Source organism: Solanum verrucosum, unplaced genomic scaffold, assembly GCF_900185275.1.
Source record: "Solanum verrucosum unplaced genomic scaffold, falcon-dt-bn FXZP01000288.1, whole genome shotgun sequence".
NCBI classification, from domain to species: Eukaryota; Viridiplantae; Streptophyta; class Magnoliopsida; order Solanales; family Solanaceae; genus Solanum; species Solanum verrucosum.
In genome coordinates, this window is record NW_026019933.1 from 347,218 (window position 1) to 359,958 (window position 12,741).

The window sequence follows — 12,741 nt, forward strand, 5'->3', positions numbered from 1 at the left end:
TTTTTTATCACTAATCCAATGAATCTTGAGAGATGCATGCTCGCAATAGATCGAAATCTATAATTTTTCTTATGACGGATCTAAGCCCCCCTTCTCTGTTTAAATAAGCATTTATGTTTATTTCAAGGATGCAAGTTCTAATAAAGTAGATAGATCATCTTAGGTTTGACCATTAAAAGATAAATGATTGTTGCTTTGAGTGGAGATTAATTTAATTTGTGATAGATCTAGAGGTTGTGGGCGCCTTTAATTTTTTTTTTAAAGAGAAATTTTAAAATTGATATTTTCCAAATTTTAAAACTTTTTTAGGAAGAATTTTTGATAACGAATGATTTATTTTTATCATACATCCAATATATTTAGTAAATCGTTTGAGATGTATGACCAGAACAATAATTGATCTTGATCTTGTTACAGTATGTATACATTGATGGACAAGCATCTTTTACTTTGACTCTTTTTTCTGTGGGTGATCTAGCATTTTGATTAAGTTCTTAAGATGTTACTTGACACGTATATATAAATTACTAGCAAGCTAGCAATTTTCATCATTTTTTGAATTTTTTTTTTCTAATTCTTCACAAAATATTTTTGTCTTACAAAAGATCTAACTAAGCTTTCTTGTTTTTTTACTAGAATATGGATAACCAAAGCAAAATTCATGGTGATGAAGACGCAATGTTAATGGATGTTCCCATATCTGTTATCACACCTCAAAAATCAAAAGTTGATGATTTAGAGGTAAGCCTTAAAAAGTTCCTCTAATTATAAGGTGCTTATTTTTTTCCTTACAAGCAAATGTACACTATTTTTTTGATGGGTACTTGAACAACTTTTTGATGTTAATTGTGTTATGAAAGAAAAGAATACAATTGAATCGTATCATAACAATAACATCTAAATAGTTCTATAAATAAAAATAAATTAAATGTTTGACATCACCTTGCTACAAAATCAAGTAATGAGAAAATCTCAAACTTCTACCCTTGTTTAAACACATAATAGATGAAAGTGTTTTGATCCATTTATACCCACATGAACATTGAAATAACATTGAATTAACGTTGAGAATTTGACTTAAATCGTTACTACTCTTATTTTTTTTAATAAATACATATATTAAAAAGATAAATTAATTTGTATTACCGTTGAAACTACTGTTTCTTTTAACAAGAATAGAAAGTAAAACTTTCTTATAATGTGAAGATGCTTGAAAAATGATAAAGAAATTTGAACTTCCCAAGGAAATCATTGTTTCTATTATTGAAAACCTAAGACCAATGGAAAATCACCTTTTTATTTTTATTTTGTTGGGGGTATTCCGAAACTCTTAGTAAGGTTTTAAAATGTTATAACACACATATAAATTACAATCAAGTTAGCAATTTTGATGTTTATTTTATTTAAAGGGAAACTTTTTGATAGTCTCCTCCAATATAATTAGTTCACACAATTTTTGATTTTATGAAATAAATAACAAATTATTTTATATTTTCTACTAGAATATGGATACGCTCTTCAAAGTAGATGTTGAAGATGCAATAGTGGCGATTTCCATATCATCTGTCGCACCTCAAGATGATGTTTTAGAGGTAAGCTTTTGAAAAGTTTCTTCATTGTTTAGCTTACATATTTTAAGGTGCTTAGTTCTGTTCCTTTTAATACATGTAAAAATAATATTTTGATGCATTTGGGAATAAGTTTTTTAATGTTAGTTGTCTTAAAGAATAAAGATAAACATTTTTCTTTCTAGAGCCAAAGCATCCGAGGCACATAAAACCAACAACATTTAACTATAGTAGTAGAAGTTCTCTAACAAGTCTAAGGCTTCACTTGTCGTTTTAAGAGTATAAGGCGTCTAAATATGAATGCATATGTAAATGATAAGACATGTATTAAGAATATCTGAATTGACATCTCAATGTTAAGATGGTGTATTAAGATCTGAAAAATAAATAATACGTTTGTTATTGAACTCGTTAACATCCTCAGACTCAAAAACATAGAACCATCGAGGATTCATCTTAGTGACTCTCCAAAATAGATCATGCTCATCTCTCGTCATCACCGGTCCAGTCATTGTTCATGAAAATAGCCCTATCTCATAAACCTTGTCCATCCACGAAGCCATATCAACAACATACTAGACCCATAAATAATGCCCTGTCAAAATTTCGGGTGCCACTCCAGTCCCTACCAAACCCCTCAACAAAGTCAATACTTGAATGACTACATCTGATGAAGTCAGAGCTAGCGCAACAATCTCCTAAACTAGTGCCATTGCTTTCTCTTCTACCATAATAAAGATTATTTAGAAGTGTGGGGACTTGGACTTGTCTCTAACCTGGTCAACAGCTGGTACTCGATCCATTACACACTCATATATCGTATTGAAATGGTATTCATCACCCACAACTGCTTATGAATAAGCTCACATCGAAATCGAGTCACTCATCATCAGAATAGTGTCTATATATATATATATATATATCTTAGTATGTTATCTGTTCTTTACAGACTTACAATACACACAAGTAACTAATCAAAGTCTAACTCAAGGTAAATCATAACCTAACATCAACTGAAGAACTTTAATTGAGCAAGCTAATTCACTTTGAGCCATTCATTTCCTTAAAGTCTAAAACAAATAAATTTAAAAGTATTTAATCATCTACTATTCAAACAATGGCCTGTAAAATTTTCAAACCCACTTCTTTCTACCCTTTCTCAAGGTCTAATTTATAACCTAAGGGTTATTTCATCATACAATAGTTTTCCATGATCACAATAGCCTAATTCATGTAGTTTCTACTCTATTAATTAACCCCTTTAAAGTACTTTATATGCTAAATTAATTCATTCTTATGGAACTGTAGGTTCTCACTACATCATGAACAAGACTTAACTCATCAACAGAAAATGAACGCAACAAGCATGAAGAATACTTGGTTCATACTTTTAATCACTCTCAGAGTCTCTTCTAGAGGTCTATATGACTAGGTCACCTCCTAACATAACACGACATAACATTACATCACAACACAAACCATATAGATTAAATAAGAGATATAAGTTTTTATACCCTCCCTATCTTTGAGGTCTTATTAGATAATTCACTATGGGGACTCCAACCAGGGTACTATGGCTTTAGCCACTCAAACGATCGAATTAGTCGTTATACATATGAGTATGAAAAAAATTAATAAATATAAAATTTGGAAAAATTGTTAAAATAACGCCTAAACAATCATACCTTTTTTGGAAACCTAGCACCCCTTGGATATTTTTAAAGGTGATTTTTGGAAATTTATGTGATGTGACTCAAGAAAAAAATTGATTATGAAAGAACATAGTTATTCAAGAGATTAAATTTTAGAAGATTCTACAGATTTTTTGAGGAAAAATTGTAGTGTGATATAGAGGGTTATCATTATTTATTTTGTTCGAAGAGTGTAACTAAGTGATAAACATAGAACAACTTTTTTTTGCCTTTTAATTAGTACAAATGTGAAAATAAAATAATAAAACTTTAATTTGTTATACAACTCACATGATAAATATCAAAGAAATACTTTAAACAACTATTACAAGTGTTATTACTTCAAATCCGTCCATAGTATAGGTGTCATTTTAGCATTTCCCCCAAAAATTTAATAAAATAAGAGACTAATCTAACACTTTATATATCAACAAAATATTTTAAAACATTATATGCTAGTTTATGGTTGTGATGACTAGCGCAGGTAATAGTGAATGTCAATTGATGATGGTGTGCTAACTAATATTGGCGTTATGGATAGTACTTATTGGTAATGATGGTTGTAGCAATTTATGGTAGTATTACCGGGGTGGTTAATAGTTAATGATAGTGATGAATGATGACGGTGGTTGGAAATATATATAGTAGTGAGTGGTTACTTATGATGGTGATTGTCGATAATGCTCGATGATTTTATTATAATGATGATTGATGAAAATAATAATTGTAAATGATAGCTAGTGGTGTTGTAGTTGATTTAGGGATGGTAGTGGTGGTCGTTGATGATGGCAGTTGTGGGCGGTTGATGGTAGTAGTTGATAATGATGGACAATTATGATGATGATTGATAATGATGGAGTATGGAGCTAGCAATGAATGGATAGAATTAGTGAATTGTAATGTATTTAGAAACCTTTGAATAGACATATCAATGATATTAGACTTTGTTATAGATCTAATCATTTATACCTATCCAGACCCAACAAATGGCTGCATCATAACAAAATGTACTTAATGATTGAGATTCAAACCTAAAAAACATACATATTTAATGGATGAGATTTGAATGATTAAAATTAAATCTTAATTAATGCAAACAAAAGAGACCTAAATTCTAATATTTACTAGTAGATATCACCCATACACATTTTTTTTCTCCGTTGTGCGATATTCTTAGTTAAGTATGCATTATGTCAAAAACTGATAAGTCTTTAGAGAAAACCTTCTTTCATATGATATTTAATACTTCTACTTACCATATTTTCACACGAATAGATCGATTCATCCATAGAACAACCTATGATATGACCAAACTATCTCAAATGATCTTTTCATATTTTAACATTTCTGATAAAATGTATACAATTTTTTTGAATAGGGAGGATAATTATATCAATAATAACTAGGTAAATTCATTTCACATATCATGATAATGGATAATATAGTAGTTTTTCAATTTGGAAATTTATCATAATCACTAGTCAGATGGATCTAAGCATTTCATAATTTTTCCTCTTTATCTAGCCATTTCTTTCCATTTTTCCATTTTAAGGATTCAAGTTTTAGTAAATCTAGGTCAGAATAGAGGAGATCAATCCTCGTAGATTTGGCCAAATTAAAAGAGAAATAATTGCTACTGTGGTGAGGATTAATTTAGTATGTGATAGATGTTGTGACAACTTCTAACAATTTCATTATAAAAAAGAAGCTTTTAAAATTGATTTTACCCAAAAATATAACTTTCTTAGAAAAATATTTGGATTTAGGATGAATTTTTTTTTGTAACACATCCAATGAATTTAGTGAAATTTAAAAGATGCAAGACCACAAACATCAATGATCTTGTTACAGAATGTATAATATCGATGGACAAATATTTTTTATTTGGGTATTGTAGAACTTTGATTAAGTTCTTAAAATATTACTTGAAATATAGTAAGTAAGCTATTTACATCTCTTTTGAAAGCCTTCTCCATCACTTCATACAAGTTTTCATTTTACAAAAGATCTAACTATTTTTTTCATATTTTTTACTTGGATATGAATAAGTAGAACAAAGTTGGTGATGAAGATGAAACATTAAGGGAAGTTCCCATATCTTTTTTTCGCACCTCAAGAATCAAAAGATGATGTTGTTGAGGTAAGCTTTTTAAAAGTTCCTCCAATTAAAAGGTGTTAGTTTTTGTCCTTTTGAGATGTGTACAAAAAACTTTTGATGGATTCTTGAACAACTTGTTAATGTTAATTGTGTTATGAAAGAAAGAAAAATATTCTTCTCTAGAACTAAGACATAAGGATTACATCACAACATCAATATTTGAATATTTCATATAGATAAATATAAGTCTAAATTCTATTTTCTAATTTTGCTGTTTTTAGTTACGTTCTACATTCATGCCAAAAAATGATAGGTCTTTCAAGACAACTTTCACCCATATGGTATTATTCACTATTATAAAATTAATGGCTATAATGTATGAAGAGAGTTTTTATTTTTAGAGAGATTTTTTTAAGCATAAACATATGTAAATATTTTTTATTCATTTGGAAACAACTTTCTTAATGTTAGTCGTCTAATGGAAGAAAGAGAAGGATTTTCTTTCTAAAGCTAAAACATTTGATTGCATAACAACAACAACATTTAACTATTTATCAATCCCAAACAAGTTAAAATTGATTATATGAATCCTTATTTCTCCATTTAAGCAAAATTAATTACGCCATAGTCATACAAATAAAAATAGAAGTAAAAAATATGTTAAATGCATATATGTAATAGTTATAATGATAATAGTAGTTTGAGAGTTTCTCTAACAAGGCTAAGGCCTCATATTTGTTTTAAGAGTAAATTAAAGATGTCTAAATCTGAATGTATATTTGACTGATAAGATGTGCATTAGCAATCTCTTTATAGACTATTCAATATTAAGACGATGTATTAAAATATGAATACTAAATAATAAGGTTACTCATTATTGAACATAAAATATGTAAAATGGTTATTTATTTAAAGTTTAATAAGCACAAAGTTTAGGGAAAATGAAAAAAATGATACAATCTATGACCAAATTAGTAGTAATGTACTCAAACTTTACGGAGGACATAGTATCCACTTGAATATTTTTTAAGCATCCATTTGACATTTATCAATTGTGACACAAGATAAAACTTAATTATGAAAGAATATAATGATTCATGAGATTAAATTTCAAAAGATTCATTTGATTGCTTCGAGAAAAAATTGAAGTGTGAATGAAAGGATCTCCATTTTTACTTTGTTCGAAGAGTGTAAGTAAGTGAAAATGATCAAACCCCTTTGTTTGTACCTTTTGATCAACAAGTGTGTACAAACAAAATAACAAAACTTTTATTTTTTTATTTATCCCACCTGATAATGCCAAATAAGTGCTTTAAAAAATATTCGGGGGGGGGGGGGGGGGGGGAGGGGGGGGGGAGGGTCATCGGACTGCCATAAAATATGAGTGTGTTATAAAAAAATCGGTCATAGTAAATGTGTCTTTTCAACCATTTAATCTAAAATTTAAGAAACTAAAATTAATTTAAAACTACAAAAATATTTTTTAAAAAAATTATATGATGGTTGATGGTTGTGATGACTAGCTACATTGGTGGTGGATGTCAATTGAAGATGGTGTATTGACTAATGATGGTGTTGTTGATATAAGCTATTGATAGTGATGGTGGTAGAAGTTGAATGTAGTAGTTTGGTGGTGGTTGATAGTTGGACAATAGTGATAACTAATGATTGTGGTGATAGATGATGGTGTCTAACAATATACTTGTGACTTATCATAGTGATTGCCGATAAAGTTTGATGATTTTTATCCCAATTATGATTGGTGCCAATAATAATTGTAAATAATAGATGATGGTGGCTATGATGCATGAAGAACATTTTTATTTTTAGTGACTGATTTTTTTCAAGTATTAAAAACATATAAATATTTTTTTTTTCAAATCGAAATCATACATGACTTAGAAAATTACTATTGTATCACCTCAGTATAAAATATGTGAGATAATGAAAAAATTTCAAACATCTACCGTGATAAAACTCACCATATACAAAAGTCTTTTGAGCCATTTATACCCATATAAAAAAGTTAGTTTAATAAACATCCATGTGAGATGAAATCGTGATATAAAATTAAGTTAAGTTTTATGTGGACATGTAATTTAAATTTTTAAGTTGTATTTTTGGCTCATAAAAATAAAATCTCCAGAAGTTATTAAAACTATCAAAATACCCCGAATTATTTTTTACAATCTTACCAAATAAGAAAAAGTTCATAACAAAAGTATAATACACTATCAAAAAGTTTTTCTTAAAAAAAAATACAACATTTATTGATTGAACTTTAATTTAGTTCAATAAAATGGTAACATTAAACATGAGTTGTAGTGTAGTACTCTTTAATATAATTGAACATGGTCAATACCTTTAGTAATTATATCATCATGTTCATATTTCGTAAATATTTTATTACTCCTTTGGTATTCTTGCACAATATTATGTAGATATATGATTTTTTTAATATAAAAAATAAACTTGTGCGTCAATTTTTGAAGTTGAAAATGTGACATCATGATATAAAATTTCCAAATCAAATATTTTTTGGAGAATTTGGGATTTCATCTCATAATTTGAAATCATGAGATGAAATCACTTGTCCAAATACTGATTTTCATCTCATGATTTCAAATCACAAGATGAAATCACTTGTCCAAACGCCTACAAATTAAGCATCATAATTTTGATGAAAATTGAACAAACATTAAATTAACATAGAGCACTTGACTTACTATCATTACTCCTCTTAAACTATGCTATAGATAAATATATTAAAATACAAATTAGTTTGTGTAATTAACTATTGAAACTATAATTTCTTTTAACAAGAATAGAAAGTAACCTTTTTTATGTGAAGATGCTATAAGAGTTGCAAAGAAACTTGAGTTTTTTCAAGAATATCATTGCATTTGTTATTGAAAGCATAAGATTTACGAAAAAACATCTATTTCTTTCTATTTTGTGATATTCTAGAACTTTATTAAGTATTAAAATATTAATTAATGTATATACTAGCAATTTCATCATTATTTCGTTAGATGATATCTTTTTTATTGTTTCCTCCAATATTACTTCACACAATTTTTAATTTTACATAATATATAACTAAGTATTTATTTTCTACCAGAAAATGGATAAGCACCACAAAGTTGATCGTAGAGATGCAATAATGGCAATTCCGATATCTTCTGTTGCACCACAAGCTGGTGTGTCATTGGTAAGCTTTAAAAAAATTATTTATTGTTTAACATACTTATTATAAGGTATTTAGTTCTTCTTCTATTAAGACAGGTATACAAATCTTTTGTTCTATTCGATAAGAACTTTTCTAGTATTAGTAATCTTACGGAAGAAAGATAATTTTTTTCTAGAGCTAGCACATCTAAGTCACATAACAATAATATTTAACTATATCTCAATTAAAAAAAAATGAATTTGGCTATATGAATCCTCATTTTTCTATTTAAACTAAACTGATCATGCTATAGTGACATAAATAAAAAAAAGTAAAACAATAATTTGAATACATATAAATAATAGTAATAGTTGTAGTGTATTAGAAGTTTTCTAGCAAGTTTAAATCCTCATTTTTTTTATGATTATATATAAGACGTCAAAATCTGAATGCATATCTGAATGATAGAAGTGCATGAATCTTTGAATAGACATCTCAATATTAAGAGAATGTATTAAGATTTGAATACTAAAAAATATGTCTGCTTATTACTGTACATCTTTTAGTTTAAGAATTTCCTTAGAAATAGAAGCCTTTAAAATTAATTTTCACCCAAAATATTAATTTGGTTAGAATGAAATTCTGATTTTTGATGGAACTTTTCATCTCACATTCATTTATTTAGTGAAACTTTAGAGATGCGTAGCCACAACCATCATTGATGTTGTTACAAAATGCATAAGATTGATGGACACGTATTTTTTTGGGCATTCTAGCACTTTGTGTATGTATATATATATCATACTAGCAAACAAGCAATTTTGGTGTTTCTTTGAGAACCTTCTTAATTACTTCACACAATTTTTCAGTTTATAAAATATCTAACTATTTTTTTCATACTAAAATATGAATAAGCTGGATCGAATGGATGGTGATGAGGATGCAACATTAGCAGAAGTTCCTATATCTTTTATCGCACTGGAAAAAGCAAAGGTTGATGTTTTGCAGGTACACTTTTGAAAAGTTCTTTTTTTTTTTTTTGTTTTGAAAGGTTCTTCCAATTATAAGTTGATTGTTTTTTTCCTTTTATGACATGTACACAAATCTTTTGATGAATTCTTGAACAACTTTTTAATAGTAATGGTTTTATGAAAACACGAGAAATGTTCTTCTCTAAAGCTAAATGGTATGAATTGTATTATAACAACAACATTTAAATAAGCTATATTGATAATAATAATAATAATAAAAAACAACAACAAATCAAGTGTAATCTCATGAAATGGGGTTCTCAATTACTTCACACAATTTTTCAGTTTATAAAATATCTAATTATTTTTTCCATACTAGAATATGGATAAGCAGGACCGAAATGAGGGTGATGAGGATGCAACATTAACAGAAGTTCCTATATCTTTTATCGCACTAGAAAAAGCAAATGTTGATGTTTTGCAGGTGCACTTTTGAAAAGTTCTTTTCTTTTAGTTTTGAAAGGTTCTTCCAATTATAGATTTGCTTATTTTCCTTTTAAAATATGTACAAAAATATTTTGATGAATTCTTGAACAACTTTTTAATATTAATAATTTTATGAAAACAATAGAAATGTTCTTCTCTAAAGCTAAAAGATATGAATTGTATTACAACAACAACATTTAAATATACCATATCGATAATAATAATAAAAAAAACAATAAACCCAGTGTAATCCAATGAAATGGGGTTTGCGAAAAATAAAGTTTACACATACCTTACCATTACCTTGAAAGTAGAGTAGTTGTTTCCGATAAACCCTTAGCTCAAAGATAAAATAGTCCAAAGCAGTATATATATATCATAGTAACAATAATAATACTTTTAAAGGTCATCTAACAAGCTAAATCTAGAGTTTCATTCAAAATTAATCGTACAAATACGTCGGTAACAATTATAGGCCTGACCTAACCTTCTAGACAAAAATAGAAGAAACATACTTCATTGTATTGTGCTGTCCATGCCATGATCCTTTAGAATATAAAATGTGGATGCTTCAATATTTTTTGTATTACTTGATGACAAAATGTTGATTCTCCCCACTTTGTCCAGATAATTACCTTTTGAGAATGGATATTTGATAAATTTGAATTCCATAACTAATATTTTGATTGCAGAATGAAATGCTACCAAAAAATATGCATTACATGCATACACATACATTTGAACATAGAAAGCGAAATTGGATCATCAAGAATATTTCTCGCCCAGGTGGTTTAATAATTGATTATGTAAGTTTTCTTTTGATTAATATACATGTTTTCCTGCCAACAAAACCTGCCAACAAAAATCGATTATATTTTTTATTTGATGAAATTATGACAAAATAAATATTCTATAATTGTCGGCAAACAGGTCTATCATCATTTGGAGACAAACAAAAAGTTTCGATCTTTGATAGAGGTTTACAAATTTCTTGTATATGGGGAAGTTCCTGAAATAACGAAGAAATTAAGAGAAAATGTAGAACCATTGCAGGTTAGCTTAAAAATATTTATATTAGAATTAATAGTGAGACCGACTCTTTATGTTTGATCATTAAAATGATTTAATTTGCAGGTGACACCGAGACGTAAACCACATGTGCGTGGTAAAAAATTGATAAAAAAATATGTAGTTGGAACATGTATCGAATCTTGCAACGGGATTTACATTAAAAATCGGGGAGAAGCTAACTACTTATCCGAACGTGACATCCCTTCAAACATTGGTAAGCAAAGTTAAGAAAGTCACAATAAAACATATATTGTTCCTCTATATATTGTTTTTATTATTATTGTTTGTATTTTCACATTCATTGTCCTTGCCCTAGTTAATTCTTATAATTTTTATTTTTTATGGCCAGAAAAAAAGAGAAAAAGAGAAAACGAAGATTTATATGGGCATCAACAGGTGAACTTGGGAGATGATGCAACATGTGTCAACTCAGGAGATGCTGCATTAAGTACTCCCGTACACTCTTTTCTTTACCTTTGGGATTTTGAGCTCATACCCGAGGCACACAACGAAAATCTTTCCTAGAAAATTTGTAATTGTATTATTTTTTCAACTGAATATTGAAGAAAGTTATTTGTCTTAGGTTATTTATGAAAAATATTGAATTATGACTTTGTATCGTAATGTGCATTATGCTTAAAGTTTTCGTTTTCCCATTTCTAAGACTAACAATTTTGTTTAGAAACATTTATAGTACTATTTTTGTCCCAATATTATTGTTTATATTAATAATCGTAAATATAATAAAATTGTTTTACATGTTGATTGGACTTTTCCCCTTTATTGAAAGACAAAATTGTCATTTTGTTATAAATATAGTGAATGTCTATCTTTTAGAGAAAATTAGGAATCCTAACTTTTGGACCAAGTCAATTTTTTACTATAAATAAAAGGGGGATTTTCTTCTTATTTTATAGTTTTACAATACACTATCAACATGAGACTACCATCTAAATATTGAAGACTAAGATATGGATATTTCTCAAGAAAGTTATCCAATTATGAAGGCATTTGTTTGATTGATTCTGCTACAACACATATTATATTCAAAGACGAAAAGTATTTTTCTCATTTAAGTATGGAAAAGATAAATGTTACCATAATTTTTGGTAGTACTAATTTGATAGAGGGCTTCCAAAGAGTCATTATAATTTTGCCTAAGAGAGATAAACTCATCATAGATTATGCTATATTTTCTCCTATGTTTCAGAGAAACTTTTTGAGTTTAAGATATTTGTGAAAATTATTATCATATCAAGACAATGGATGAAATTAATCATGAATATCTTGGTATCACCAAGAATGTCTCTGGACAAACATGTGTTATATATAAGTTTCATGCTTTAACTTCTAGCTTGTATTCTACAAAGATTAGTGCAATTGAGACACATTCTATAGTAAACCAGAAATTTTCTAATCTCAATATTGTCATAGTTGACATGATTGTATGTGACATCCTGGATTTATAACGATAATATGAATTATAACAAGTTAATCGGATATTCATTAAAGAACTTGAAGATTCTTTTTAATTGTGAGTTTTCTTGTACAATTTGTTATCAAGACAAGTAAATTGTGAGAAATCACGAATAAAAATTGCGATAGAGTCCCCTACGTTCTTGGAACATATACATGAGGATATTTTTCGACCTATTCATCCACCTAGTGGGTCGTTTAAATTCTTTAT

General features: G+C 28.1%; 1 protein-coding gene across 1 annotated transcript; it reads left to right on the forward strand.

Moving 5' to 3' along the window:
- The first annotated feature begins 639 nt into the window (after window positions 1-639).
- On the forward strand, window positions 640-11,579 carry LOC125833127 (uncharacterized). The gene is made up of 9 exons (XM_049512276.1): window positions 640-741; window positions 1,503-1,592; window positions 8,479-8,567; window positions 9,429-9,534; window positions 9,877-9,981; window positions 10,676-10,789; window positions 10,914-11,036; window positions 11,118-11,268; window positions 11,404-11,579. Exons 1-9 carry the CDS (start codon window positions 640-642, stop codon window positions 11,577-11,579), a joined length of 1,056 nt encoding a protein of 351 aa, XP_049368233.1.
- Window positions 11,580-12,741: the final 1,162 nt, after the last annotated feature.